This window comes from Xyrauchen texanus, chromosome 12 (assembly GCF_025860055.1).
Source record: "Xyrauchen texanus isolate HMW12.3.18 chromosome 12, RBS_HiC_50CHRs, whole genome shotgun sequence".
Lineage (NCBI taxonomy): Eukaryota > Metazoa > Chordata > Actinopteri > Cypriniformes > Catostomidae > Xyrauchen > Xyrauchen texanus.
In genome coordinates, this window is record NC_068287.1 from 4,401,257 (window position 1) to 4,415,510 (window position 14,254).

Below are 14,254 nucleotides of genomic sequence, written 5' to 3' on the forward strand. Positions count from 1 at the left end.
TAGAAAGTATTAACTGGCCTAAAGTAGCAGTTTGTTTCTTCTTTTAATTCTCTTGCTCTGTGAAAAATCTAACTAAAAATATTGTTTGGTGTTAGAATACAGATAAAGCATTGTGAAGTGAAATATTGTGATGCTTTGAAGTATCGATTCTCCCCTTACCTTTCTATTTCTTAACCTTTGTTTATTTTCCCTCTCACAGATCTGCCACCTAGATACACCTATCCAGAAATTGGCATGGCATACCGGAATAGCCCCATGTCTCAAGATGTCCAGTTGGCAGAGCCTGCTAATCTGGAAGCTGTTCAGATTGAAGCCATTGAGCATGCTCCACCTGCTCTCTCCAATTTAGGAAAAGGCCTGGAATGTCATGCAATGGTGAGGTCACTAAATGAACCACAAGAACCAGTGGTGGAAGAAGATGCCACCAGTCTGGTTGAAGAACAGCCAGAGTTTGCACAAGGGGAGGATATGGAGACAGTAATGGTAATGGGTTGCTGTGAACCTCTAGCGGCTGATCAGGGAAAGGAACAGCCAGAATTGCTCATCTGCCCACCTGCTGAAGGTCCAGTTTGTGAAGTAGGACAAGGAATTATTCTATCGTCTAAGGAAGAAGTCCATCAAGGTGACCCAACTATTACATGTGAAGAAGAAAATGGTGAAAACCTACATCCTCAAGAGAACAGAGAAATTGAGACACAGGAAGATATAGGAGCTTCATTGCCGGAACAAAAAAGTTTTCCTGATTGTTTACCCAACCAGTTGCCAAACACCACCACCCAGGCAGAGGTTACAATTATGGGAGAAGAAGATCAACAGAAAAACTGCGTGGAAATACCATCTCCATTGCCGAATGCCTGCTCTCAGAGTCTTGCTTCAAGCTGCTGGAGTTTGGAGCTCCTGATTGCTGCAGCCTTCTTTGGGGACTGTCCTCCACCCTCTCCACCTTCCTCATCCCCATACCAAAAATATTGTGGCCCACTTAACTCCAACTGTCATGGCATGGAATTGCTGAGTGAGCTGGCTGATCTGGAACTGCAACAGTATCAGCGAAGTTGTGGTAAAACTCTAGGTAAGTTCCTAAGTCCTATGCAACTACTGGGAGTCTTAGTGCAAAAGTTTTTATCAGTCCTCCAGGAAAAATATTTGTTTAAAAGATACCATGCTGATAAAATGAACACTTTTAAGGAACTAATCAATGCCACATATGCCAAAGTTTCCCAACTTGGTTGATACATGGTCTTGCTTAAGCCATATAATAGCAAATAAAATATAATTTAGAGCAGAATTCCCAGATGAAAAAACACTAGAACCATTAGAATAGATTCTACTAGTTTCCTTTACAGATATGTATTGGCCTCTAATGGTATCCACTAGACATAACATGCCACCAACACATTATCAGTAAAGACCCACAGGGACCATTATAGTTTCCATTAAAACCAATACAATTCCCATTATAATCATTTAAGTAGTGCTGTTTATTTCGCTTTATTTTCTGTCTGTGAAACAATCATTACTTCGTATTTACGGTATTAGAAATTCTCAAAGTCTACACCTTGTTAACTTATCCCAGCAAGCAAATACAAAGAGTTAATTTAGGTAGTTGTTGGCTACTGCTTAAGAGCACTTTCTTGGCTAAAAGATTTAACCTCTTGTTCTAAATGCTTCCTTCATATTAACATGCGTTTCTTTATTAATGCAAGATGATGTTTGGTGTTTGACATAAAATATGATTTTTCGTGAAAAAATACTGTATTTACTTGACCAATTTTATTTCAGTCATGACAACTCTCTGAAAGATTTAACATATTTATGTAGTTATGACATACCGATAGGATATTGGTCTTGGCGGACTAGATCTGATATGCTGCTGCTTCTTCAGAGCAAGAATGGAGATTTGCTAGTGCTGTAACATCACAGTTAAGCATGTGTATATGCTGCTGATGCACAATTAGAACACAAGACATGCTGAATCAAGCATGTATGACATGCAGCTGCACAATTAGACATACAGTAAATACACTCCCCATGTAACATATCTAGAAAACTTACCAGCTTACTTGCAAACTGAGCAAATTTAAATGTTGATTGGCAATCCGATTACACGTCAAAGGACCAATTAACTTACACCATTTGAGCCGATTGGATATTCATATCACATGTAAGTGAACTGATTGGCTAACAGACAAGTTTAAAGAGCCTATCAGCTTGTGCCATTTAGAGTTTCATGCCTAAACTGTTATTTCTAAGATTCACTTAGACTTCTTTTTCCTGTTAACAAGGCTGTCAAATAAATGGCTAACTAATCAAGCCAATTACATGGTAGATTTCTCAGTATGAAAAAGTAATAGTTTTCCATTGTGTTTTTCCCCCCAAAGTAGAGGATCAATGGATTTTCGACCTACAGAGTCTTGCTACTTTGGCAGCAGCTCGCGCCCTTGAATTAAACTCACAGGAGAACAGTGCCACAGATGCCAAGAAGCAGTATCCCGCTCAAAGAACCATCAACCTGCGAAGAAAATGCAACTGGACTCCTCGCCACGAGCCGGTATAACATCCTAGATTATTTCAGCAACACATTGTGTATATAGCCTTTCAAATGGCATGTACATCTTCCATAAGCAGTTCAATTACATATGTAATGCTAAGCTTATGCTGGCGTACAGTCAGTGGCGTCTCAGGGTCATTATTTAGTGCGGGGCACAATCACTTAACTATCAATTATTTGACCGATCTTTGAAACATTGACAAATAATTCCAAATTCTGTCACAGATGTGCTTCTCATGTCACACTTTGTTTACGTCAGGGACTATGAAGTTCTGTGAACTTGTGCATGCGTGTATGCGTTTTTACCAGCACAGCTTAAAAAACTCATTTTAGCTCAGCGGTTGATTGACAGGTAGAAGTTTCACACTAGAACTCATTGGTTTCACCGGACTCAAACAAGGGGAGTCAAAAAATCTAGCATAAAAGCCTGTCTGCTGTCATTAAAGTGGATGCTTCATCCCTCAATGCCCTAGTACTAGTATGACTGATAAAAATAGATCATGACAGAACTTTTACAGAGAGTGACAAATTAAGACTTTTTTCTAGCGCAACCTCTGAACATGATGCCACACAAACTTTCCTAATGATTTCATCTCAGCAAAAAAAATACCACTAAGATGTGCACATCCAATTCAAAAAGCTCAAGTGAATGTGAAAGTAAATCACAAATAAGCAAATCTTCAAAGGTTGTGCATATTATCTCACTAACTCGAATGAACAGCATAACAAAACGAATCAAAACAACAGACTTGCGTTATTTAGCAGTAATTGTAATGCAATACAAGCCTACGCATCAACAACACAACACCTCAATGCAATGGCGTACAATTCATTGAAATGATGAACGGTGCACTTTAACTAATCCTACTAGCTGCACATTATAATAAAATTGGCTTTTAAAACTTACCAGCGAAGTTCACTACACAGGTCTACTCTGCACCCGGTAACTTCTGATGCACATCAACAGCTTTTGATTGGCTCAGGGGCAAAGGCAAACTAGCCCCTCAGGCCATCGTTGAATGCTCGTTGCACATGCGCATGATGTTCTACAGATCTCTGTTGATTAACATAGAGGTTGAAGGGCAAGCAACACATAGCAAATGAGAACGATTAAATGGCTTTTATGCAATATACCTTAATAATAATAGACACTTTATTCTTGTATAATGGACATAAAACACGTTTAAGTTGAATGAGTTAAAATAACAAGGCAATACGAAATGTTAAACAGTATGTTAATCAGGTGAGGCAATTGTGTCATAGTATGTAAGGATCCTCCAAAAACAGCCTAGTCCTTCAAGAGCAAGGATCATTCGAGATTTGTCAATTTGCCAACAGATGCTTCAGCAAATAATCCAGCACTTTGAGAACAATGTTCCCCAAAGACAAATAGGAAGGATTTGGGGCATTTCACCCTCTACAGTGCACAATATAGTTAAACGATTCAAGTAATCTGGTCAAATCTCGGTGCGTAAAGGGCAAGACGAAAACCACTTCTGAATATGTGTGATCTTTAATCCCTCAGACATCTTAAAAAACCTCATTCATCTGTAATGGATATCATGAACATGGGTTTGGGATTACTTTAGTAACCCTTTGTTAGTCAACACCAGTCGCCTGTGCATCCACAGAAGCAAATTAAGACTTTACTATGTAAAGCAGAAGCCATACATCATCACTGTCCAGAAGCACTGGTGACTTCTTTGGGCTCGGTCTCATCTTAGATGGAAAGTAGAACAGTGGAACCGTGTTTTTTGGTCCAATGAGTCCACATTTCAAATCGTTTTTGAAAAACACAGGGTTGTGTTCTCCGTGCCAAAAAGGAAATGGACCATCCAAGATGTTAACAGCATTAGGTCCAAAAGCCAGTGTCTGTGTGGGCCAGGGGTGTGTCAGTGCCCATGGCATGGGTAACTCGCACATCTGCGAGGGCACCATTAATGCAGACAGATATGTACATGTTTTGGAGCAGCATATACTGCCATCCAGCACTGTCATTTCCAGGATGTCCCGGCATTTTCAGCAGGTGTGCTAGATTGGCCTGCTGGCAGTCCTAACCTGTCTCCAATTGAGAATGCGTGACGCATTATGAAGCGCACAATACGGCAAAGAAGACGCCGTACAATTGTGCAGCTGGAGACCTACATAATGGATGATTGGGGGAAATTTCACTTTCTAAACTTAACAAACTTGTGTCTTCAGTGCCCAAATGCTTAATAGGTGTTATTAGAAGAAATGGTGATGTTTCACAGTGGTAAACACTCAACTGTCTCAACTTTTTTGGAGTGTGTTGCAATCATCTGATTTGAAATTACAGTACATAAAAAAACAATGAAATTGAAAGGTAAAACATCATATGATGTGTAGTTGTAGAGCTTTCAATATAGCAAATGGTGAATTTTATTTATAGAGCCCTCCTTTTTGTTTTCATTAGCATTTTTCATACTGTCCCAACTTTTTCGGAATTGGGGTTGTATTGGTTAAAATACATTTATGATGATGCCCATGCAATTAGCACAATAGTGCCACCTCTGGCAGGGTTTAGCCCCACTTGCCCCTAATGAACAGTAGAGATGTGGCTGCTTACAGTAGATTTATCTACATGAGCTCCGTCTTTTTAAAATATACATCTAATATGATGTCACGCAAATGCTTAAACCAGTCCATTTTGTGTCAATCTTAAAGACCAAATGAAATATAAATGTGAGTTTTGTGGCTGTTAGTCCATGTCTGTTACCTTTGAGGCCATCTATATATTAGTGCACTCCGAGAAAACAGAGAAATAATACTTATGACTCATGTGACTCATGTCAAAACATTTTTTCAATAAAAGCTTCCTAAAATGAGTAATAGTAAGTAGCAAATCATTGCTGTGACTTAAACTAAACTACTTTTAACCATTTAAAATAAAGCAATTGGACATGTTCCGCCCCAACTTCCTTTTTCAAAAGGAACACAAGAAAATTGCACTTGTCGTTTCATGTTGTCTTTAGACTTGCACAATGGAAATTTGGGATCATCCAAGATTGAGTTGTTTTGTTTGGTTGATCCAGGTGTGTCCAGCGAAAGGTGTTATGGACAGTATGGATGGTCCAGAGCTGGAGCTGCGCGTGAGACTAGCAGAGCTTCAACAGCGTTACAAAGAGAAACAGAAGGAACTGGCCAAACTCCAGAGGAAACACGATCACCAGTAAGCAGCAGATTAAAGACTGTGTTCAAAATTACTTAACTATTAATAACTTAAAGCCTCTTCATGAGACTTATACTTCAAAAAAGAGTCAGACACCACTGAACACAAGCCTTCAGTCAAAATAATGTCATCCCTGCTTAAGTCATGTACTGTTCACTGTTTAGTCAAGGTATTATGTCATTCCAAACTTGTATGTTGTAATTTTTTATGTGGAACACAAAACTAGAGATTTTTAAACCCTGTCTGTCAAGCTCAAACAAGGACAAAAAAAAAAAAAATGTGTTGGGTAATGTACTCAAAAAGAGTAATCCACTACAAATCATAATCAGATTACATTACTGATTGTGCCATTGGAAAAGTAATCACATGACTAATTAATTTACTTATTTATTTATTTTTATCCCCTTTTCTCCCGATTTGGAATGCCCAATTCCCTTTACTTCCTCGTGGTGGCGCGGTTACTCACTTCAATCCGGGTGGTGGAGGACAAGTCTCAGTTGCCTCCACTTCTGAGACTGTCGTTCCACACATCTTATCACATGGCATGTTGTGCATGACACCACGGAGACTCCACATGTGGAGGCTCATGCTACTCGATCCAACTTACCACATGCCCCATTGTGAGGAAGAACCACTAATCACGATCACGAGGAGGTTACCCCATGTGACTTTACCCTCCCAAGCAATTGGGCAAATTTAGTTTCTTAAGAGTCCTGGCTGGAGTCACTCATTAGGTCCTGGATTTGAACTCGATACAAATGAAGTCATTAAAACTAATTTTTTGCAAACTTTAGTTTTGGCAAGTCGTTTAGGACATCTACTTTGTGCATGACACAAGCCATTTTTCCAACAATTGTTTACAGACAGATAGTTTCACTTTTAATTGACTATATCACAATTCGAATGGGTCAGAAGTTTACATACACTAAGTTAACTGTTGACAATTAGCCAATTAGCTTCTGATTTGAGATGTACTGAATTGGAGGTGTACCTGTGGATATATTTTAAGGCCTGTGGTGTGATCTATAATATTGTTACACTGCCAGGGCACATGGGGGCAGTAAAGAGCTATCGCCAGCAGATTTGTGAGCCAGTGTGTAATAAAGAAGCTATGTGAATCGATCCAGCTACGTCTTGATTATTATGATAAGAACCCAACAAAACATGGTGTCAGAAGCGGATCTACAGTGAGATAAAGGATAGCGGACATTATATGAGAAGAGGAGGAAGGAAACAGAGAAGTGGAGAAGCGAAAGTTAAGGAAGGCTAGCAAGCATGTCGCACTCACAACGAGAACAGCAAGCGGCCGGGCATGAATATGACGATCCTCCACAGCCTCCTGCTAAAACATGTGCAACGTTCTCAATAAATCCGCCGGAATCCTTCAACTTTTCAAAGCCACAAGACTGGGAAAAATGGATTAGACGGTTTGAGCGCTTCAGAGTGGCTAGCGACCTGGATAAGTCAACAGATGCTAATCAGGTGAATACGCTAATATATTGCATGGGAGATGAGGCAGATGACGTATTAAAAGGGCTGACTTTAACCGCAGATCAAAAAGAGGTGTACAGCTCTGTCAGAGACGGCTTCACAAACTTTTTCGTGCCGAAGAAAAATGTGATTTACCAAAGAGCGAAATTTAACCAGCGAGCACAGGGGCCGTCCGAATCTGCAGACTCGTTTATAACTGCTTTATATACACTGGCAGAAGATTGTGAGTACGGGGCACTGCGCGATGAACTGTTGAGGGACAGGATCATAGTAGGCATCAGAGACATTGTGCTTTCACAGAAAATGCAGATGGAGAGCAGGTTGGATCTGGCAAACGCCATTAATATGGTTAGACAAGCAGAGGACATTAGACGGCAACAAACAGATCTGAGAGAAGTTACGCATGCTGTTAAAACTACAGTGGATGCTGTCCACACAAAGAAAGCAAAGCAGCAAGCATGGAAAAATAAAAGACAGCCAGCTAAACAGTACAAAGACAAGCACGTAGCACAATCAGGAGCAGAGCATAAGTCATGCCCCAAATGTGGAAATCTGCATGCTAAATTCCAGTGCCCAGCAAACAATGCAGACTGCCACAACTGTGGTAGGAGAGGGCATTATGGCAAAGTGTGCAAGTCTACTAAAAGTGTGAGCGCTGTCACGGAAGATGGCGACATATTCCTGGGAACCATTGATGCAGGAGAAGATGCATGGACTGTAGACTTACAAGTAAGACATACTAATGTGAGGTTCAAGATTGATACAGGAGCCGACGTTACTGTCATACCGGAGCAGGTGTACAGGCAGATATGCAGTGACACCGCATACAACCTCACCCCAGGTAATAAAACACTGTTTGGGCCAGGCCGTGTACCTCTCTTGGTAGTGGGTGTAGCCAGAGAAATACTGAAAAGTGGTGATAAATGCACCACAGAGGACATTTATGTGGTGAAGCACTTGAACACAGCTCTGCTGAGTAGACCCGCCTCAGTTAACCTCAGATTGGTTGCCAGAGTAGATAGTATCGACTTGGACTCTGTAAAACAACAATACCCAAAACTGTGCAGCGGGTTGGGTTTAGTACAGCAGCAGTACACAATTAAGCTCAGACCAGATGCCAAGCCTGTGTCTTTGAAAGTGCCTCGTCCTGTTCCACTGCTCAGTGCTCAGGCATGGTGGTCGCACCAAAGAAATCTAAGGATGAAATCAGGATCTGTGTAGACCTCTCACCCCTCATTGAACCGGTGTGCAGGGAAAAGTTTATCCTCCCCTCTGTGGACCAGACGCTAGGTATGCTGTCCGGAGCAATGATATTCACTAAATTGGACGCCAACATGGGGTTTTGGCAGATCCCATTATCAAAAGACTGTGCCCATTACACCACTTTCATCACCCCATTCGGGCGCTTTTTCTTCAACCGCGTACCATTTGGTATTGCCTCCGCTCCAGAACATTTTCAAAACCGAATGGTAACGGAAGTGACAGAAGGCTTGGATGGGGTCGTCTGCCACATGGACGATGTCCTTATATGGGGTTCCACACAAGCAGAGCATGACACACGCGTGCATGCGGTCCTGCAGAGGGCACAGGCGGCAGGCATCACACTGAATACAGCCAAGTGTGAGTTCAGCAAAACCAAGGTGAAGTTTCTCGGATGCATCATCTCAGCTTATGGGATAAGCCCTGACCCAGAAAAGACACGTGCGGTACGTGAAATGGATCCGCCACACAACATTAGCGAGCTCAGGAGCTTTCTGGGCATGGTGAATCAACTAGGCAAGTTTGTGCCCAACCTGGCCGAAAAGGACAAAGCTCTCAGAGACCTGCTATCAAAAAAGAACCTGTGGTATTGGGGGCCTGAACAGCAGAAGGCATTCACCAGCTTCAAGCAAGAGTTAGCGTCCACTCCGGTCCTACAGTTATATGACCCACACAAAGAACTGAAAATATCAGCCGATGCCTCCTCATATGGGCTAGGCAGTGTACTTCTGCAGAAATGCAAGGGGACCTGGACGCCTGTGGCATATGCGTCCAGGGCGCTCACAAGCACGGAGCAGCGCTATGCTCAAGTGGAGAAGGAAGCACTGGCCCTGACTTGGGCATGTGAAAGATTCAGTGACTTCATCATCGGTCTCCATTTTGAGCTGGAGACAGACCACAAGCCTCTCGTGAGCCTGCTGGGAGGACAAGTGCTGGATTCTCTCCCACCTAGAATACAAAGATTCAGGATGAGACTCATGAGGTACAGGTACACAATCATGCACGTCCCAGGGAAAAGCCTTACTACTGCAGACACATTGTCACAGGCGCCACTGAAGGATGGCGTGACTGATGTAGATGGCTTAATGGAGGAAACTAACATATATGTGGACTCTGTGATGGAACACTTACCAGCAAGCAAGGCTTACCTGTCCGAGCTGCGGAAACAGCTGAGTGCTGACAGCGTGTGCGCGGAGGTGATGAAGTACTGCATTGAGGGCTGGCCAGATCGCAGCAGACTGGATGTGCTTGTAAGACCCTACTGGACGGATAGGGCTGTTCTCAGCACTCACAATGGACTGTTATTGCTGGGTACTAGGCTAATTATCCCTTCAGTAATGAGAAATAGTGTGCTAGAGAAAATTCATGAAGGACACCAGGGTATAGTCAAATGCCGTGAACGAGCCAAGCAATCCGTGTGGTGGCCGGGGCTTAGCAGCCAAATAGGAGAGCTGGTGTTGAAATGCATGGCGTGCGTTAAAGAACGTGCCAATGCGGCGGAGCCTCTTATGCCTTCCAAACTACCTGATAGGCCATGGCAGAAGCTAGGGGCTGATTTGTTTACATTGAAAAACAAAGACTACTTGCTTGTTGTGGACTATTTTTCCAGGTATGTGGAGGTGGCCCAGCTGAGCCCGACAAGGAGTGTGGATGTGGTGATACACCTCAAGTCAATTTTCGCCAGGCACGGCATACCAGAGATTCTAGTCACAGACAACGGGCCTCAGTTCGCGGGGGCTCACATGTCGACCTTCGCCACGGAGTATGAATTTGAGCATGTAACGAGCAGCCCAAGATACCCTCAAAGCAATGGCGTGGCCGAGCTTGCTGTCCAAACCATCAAAAACCTGCTGAAAAAAGCTATTGACACTTACCGTGCGCTGCTGGCTTATAGGAGCACCCCTTTGAGCAATGGCTTCAGCCCAGCACAGCTGCTTATGGGGCGGCGCCTGCGCACTACTGTGCTGGCTTTCCCGGCGGTGTTGGAACCAGCCATTCCAGACCTTCGGTCGGTGCAGTGTAAAGAAAGGGAGAGGAGATGGATGGATGCAAGCAACTACGACCGCAGACACAGAGTGAGAAATCTCTCTGACTTGTCACCAGGAGATCAAGTGTGGATCACAGATACAAGATCTACAGGTACTGTGACAGCTGCACATGAAACACCTAGATCTTACCTGGTCAGTGGACCACAGGGCACTTTGAGGAGGTATCGCCGCCACCTCATGCCCATGTCGGCAGACAACAGCAGTAACATACAAGAGCATGCTGCAGGGGTTGACCTGCAGGACACTTCGACAGACACTGGACAGGTGTCTCCGGAGGGGTCTAGGGACACTCCCCATACTGTGAGAACCAGATCTGGCAGGGTTATCACAAAGCCAGATAGACTGAATCTGTGAAAAAAAAAAAAGAAGAAATGAAAGATGCTAAATGTACTAAACAGGGAGGTTTAGTAATTTAAGAGTTATAAGTGTTTAATAGGGAGTTGAATCCTGTTTTGTGTTAGCTGTTTAGGGTGACTACTGTGTGTTCATGTGTAGCTTAAAGAGGCCTCAAAGAGTTCATATTTTTTTTGTAATTCGGTCTCACTAAGTGTTTACAGGAAAGATGAGTGTCAAATAAGTACTGTAAAGAAATAGTTATAGTTGAGTTATGTTTCACAAAGATATAAAAGTGAGTGTAAGAGTTTTATGCAATCTGCTGATTATTATATAGGCCACAGTCTATTGTTTTTCAGAAAGGGAGATGTGGTGTGATCTATAATATTGTTACACTGCCAGGGCACATGGGGGCAGTAAAGAGCTATCGTCAGCAGTTTTGTGAGCCAGTGTGTAATAAAGAAGCTATGTGAATCGATCCAGCTACGTCTTGATTTTTATGATAAGAACCCAACACAACAAGGCCTACCTTCAAACTCAGTGTCCGCCCTGCCACAGGACAATTTTGATAGTTACTTTATCAGATTATATCTAATGATATTGGTTCTCATGTTGATAAAAACCTAGTGCGCAATTTTGTAATTCTGAGTGTAAATGTTGGTTTGATATGAGATTTAGCAAAGGGAAAGATTATTTTGAGTCTTAAATGTAGGTCTGTTCCACACACAAATCTATCATTTGACTTAGTGCACAAGTTCTGTGGACTACATTAATGATAATTGTATAGTCTTCTGCAAAAGTTTCTGCAAAAACCAAATCTACTTTTGTGTTCGACTGAAATATAAAACAGCTTATAGAGTTTAGAACGACATTTTGGATGAACTGAAACTGTTTTCCTTCAGGAAAGAGGAGACTCCACGTAGTCCTGCACGTCGAGGGCCTGGCAGACCACGCAAACGTAAATCAGCTCCTGGCCTTGGCCCCGGGACCTTTACAGAACCCCAGAAAAAAGTCAAGTAAGTAACTCCCGTTCCTCTATCCTCCTTGCTTGTTTCTCACGCACACACACAACAGATAAAGCTCCCAAATCTGCACAACCCAGCAGACAACTCCTTAAACCATAAACAGGAGACAGGAGAACTCATATGTCCTCACTGAGTCATGCCGTATCTTTCCTAATCAGCTCTCCACCTGAATTGCATTACATACATTTGTGACCCGTCACGGAAACCAGTGACACAAGTCGGCAGCACAACTTGTGAGCAAAATGAGAAACAAGTGTTTTTTTCCAAAATTGGTGATTTCCGCTTTTTTGCAGAATCTGTTAGTTGAGATCATGAAGAAGCCTCTCCATGTTTGAGATAACAGTATTGGTATATTTAAAAGCGTACATTTTGAGGTTGAAATCGGCTTGTTTTTCGGAGATTCTAGCATGCAGTAGGAGCGTGTCATTGTCAGTGTGTATCTCCGTACTGAATAGCCGCGGCGCTTTGCCCACGCCCCTAACAGCGTGGCTACTTATTATGCAGCGCTCTAGCCGGCTCTATCTGATATCAAAATTCAATGAAGATGGACGCCGCGAAAGAATGTCGCAGACGAAGCTGAACCGTGGCCGTTACAACGAAAATGTTTTGAAGTACTTCTTCGACAAGCCGGATGCTTATGAACAAGCTGCTCACTGATTCTGAAGACGATCTGAGCGACGATGAAAGTGGCATGATAAGACTGAATAATATCCCTAATCTACAACTGAGCGAAGATGAAGACGAGGAAGAATGTATCGGACTGGCGTCATGCGAAGTTATTGGACATTTAGAGGCAAACAGACGCACAGTGCAAACTTCGGAGATGGTTACATCCACAAAGAAGACCCCGACAAAGAGAAAGTGTGCCCGAACGACTTATTTCATTGGAGGCAACGAGATCTGCAAGAATACTTTTCTGTTTCTTATGGGGTGAGTTTCCATAAACATCAAAGTTTGTCGCTTTTTGTTCATTCTAAGAACACGTACACGTTATCTCATGTTTAGTCCATGTTTACAGGGGAGCTTTACAGGGGTATGGCTTATCTAAATGAGATGTAAATGAGCCCTATTGTCACTCCCAGCAGCAGAGAGAGGTGAGAACTGCACAATCTTTTGAGGCCGTTTTCTCCCCTTTTAGCTTTTTTGAGTGCCTACCTTCAAATGGCCACAACTTCTCCAAATATTGTCAGATTTCCATGTGTTACAAATCGTTGGAAAGCTTGGAGACTACACTTTCAGAATCTGTGAATAACTCAAAATGCCCCAAAACCGACTTGTGTCCCTACTTTCCGTGATCGGTCACATTTGGCAGGACAAAGCAGTTGACTGTGTCTGTGAATCTTCTGCACTGTATTTGGATTCACTGTATGTATATGCATATTCCAAGCTAGGACATTATCTAAAATCTGTGTATATACCGTACACTGCCCTGTCAATTGAAAAAAAAAAAGATTTTCTTGAAACAAAGTTTATGATGTTGTCAATCACCTTTGTGCTGGTTGGTTTGGTTCATGGCTTAGAACTCTATACTGAATACGTTTTTGTAATACCTATGGAAAAAAATTATGCGGAAAAAACTTCTGGAACCAAGACGGCTGTCGGTGGTCACTGTTGCCCTTAGTGCAAAAGTTCTGTGTCTGTCGCTGATGTGAATGGTACGACTGTCCCGCAGCAGCCGGAGAGGTTCAACAGACCGTGGCTGTTATTATAGCTCTGTGAATTCTCTTTTAATCTATTGCATTGCCAGAGATGTGACAGATTCCTGTCGTTTAGCACTGAGGTCAGGGCAGGCCAGTAGAGGAGGAGGTCATGTTTGCACACACACACTCTCACCGAAATGAATCAATGTATGTGTCATTGTGTGTTTATAAATATGATACAAGTAGGCAGCTGCTTTCTGTTCTGGGAATTTTACAATAAGGTTTGCAGTGTAATTACATATGTAATTATTGAATAAAAATTATGAACAACGTAATTAATATGTAATTATTTGTTGAGCTGTAATTACACAGTTGCTGCTATTGTATTTAATTATATAAACATCCCTTACAAAAATGTATTATGGTAACTATAGTTTCAGCCACAATACCATAGTTACAGTAAAGTACAGTGGTTGTTATAGTGTATACCATGGAACTGAATGATTTGCATATTCATTGTATTATCACAGCTTTAGCTTAGCAACCAGTGCTGGGTGTAATCTGACTACAAAGTATTTATTTACTGTAATCTGATTACTTTTAAAAACAGTTTGTAGTGTAACACATTACATAATCCGATTACATTTACTGACTTTCAGTTAAATTTGAGTAACTTTTGAGTAGATTAAGTGGGTTACACATGTTTCTAAAATAATATT

General features: G+C 42.1%; 1 protein-coding gene across 1 annotated transcript in view; it reads left to right on the plus strand.

Moving 5' to 3' along the window:
- Positions 1–14,254, plus strand: part of LOC127652892 (BAH and coiled-coil domain-containing protein 1) — a 147,899-nt gene that overhangs the window by 105,225 nt on the left and 28,420 nt on the right. The window contains exons 11-14 of the mRNA XM_052139329.1: positions 200–1,069; positions 2,379–2,548; positions 5,602–5,738; positions 11,773–11,886. Coding sequence (XP_051995289.1) covers positions 200–1,069; positions 2,379–2,548; positions 5,602–5,738; positions 11,773–11,886 — 1,291 coding nt within the window. The remainder of the gene's footprint in view (positions 1–199; positions 1,070–2,378; positions 2,549–5,601; positions 5,739–11,772; positions 11,887–14,254) is intronic.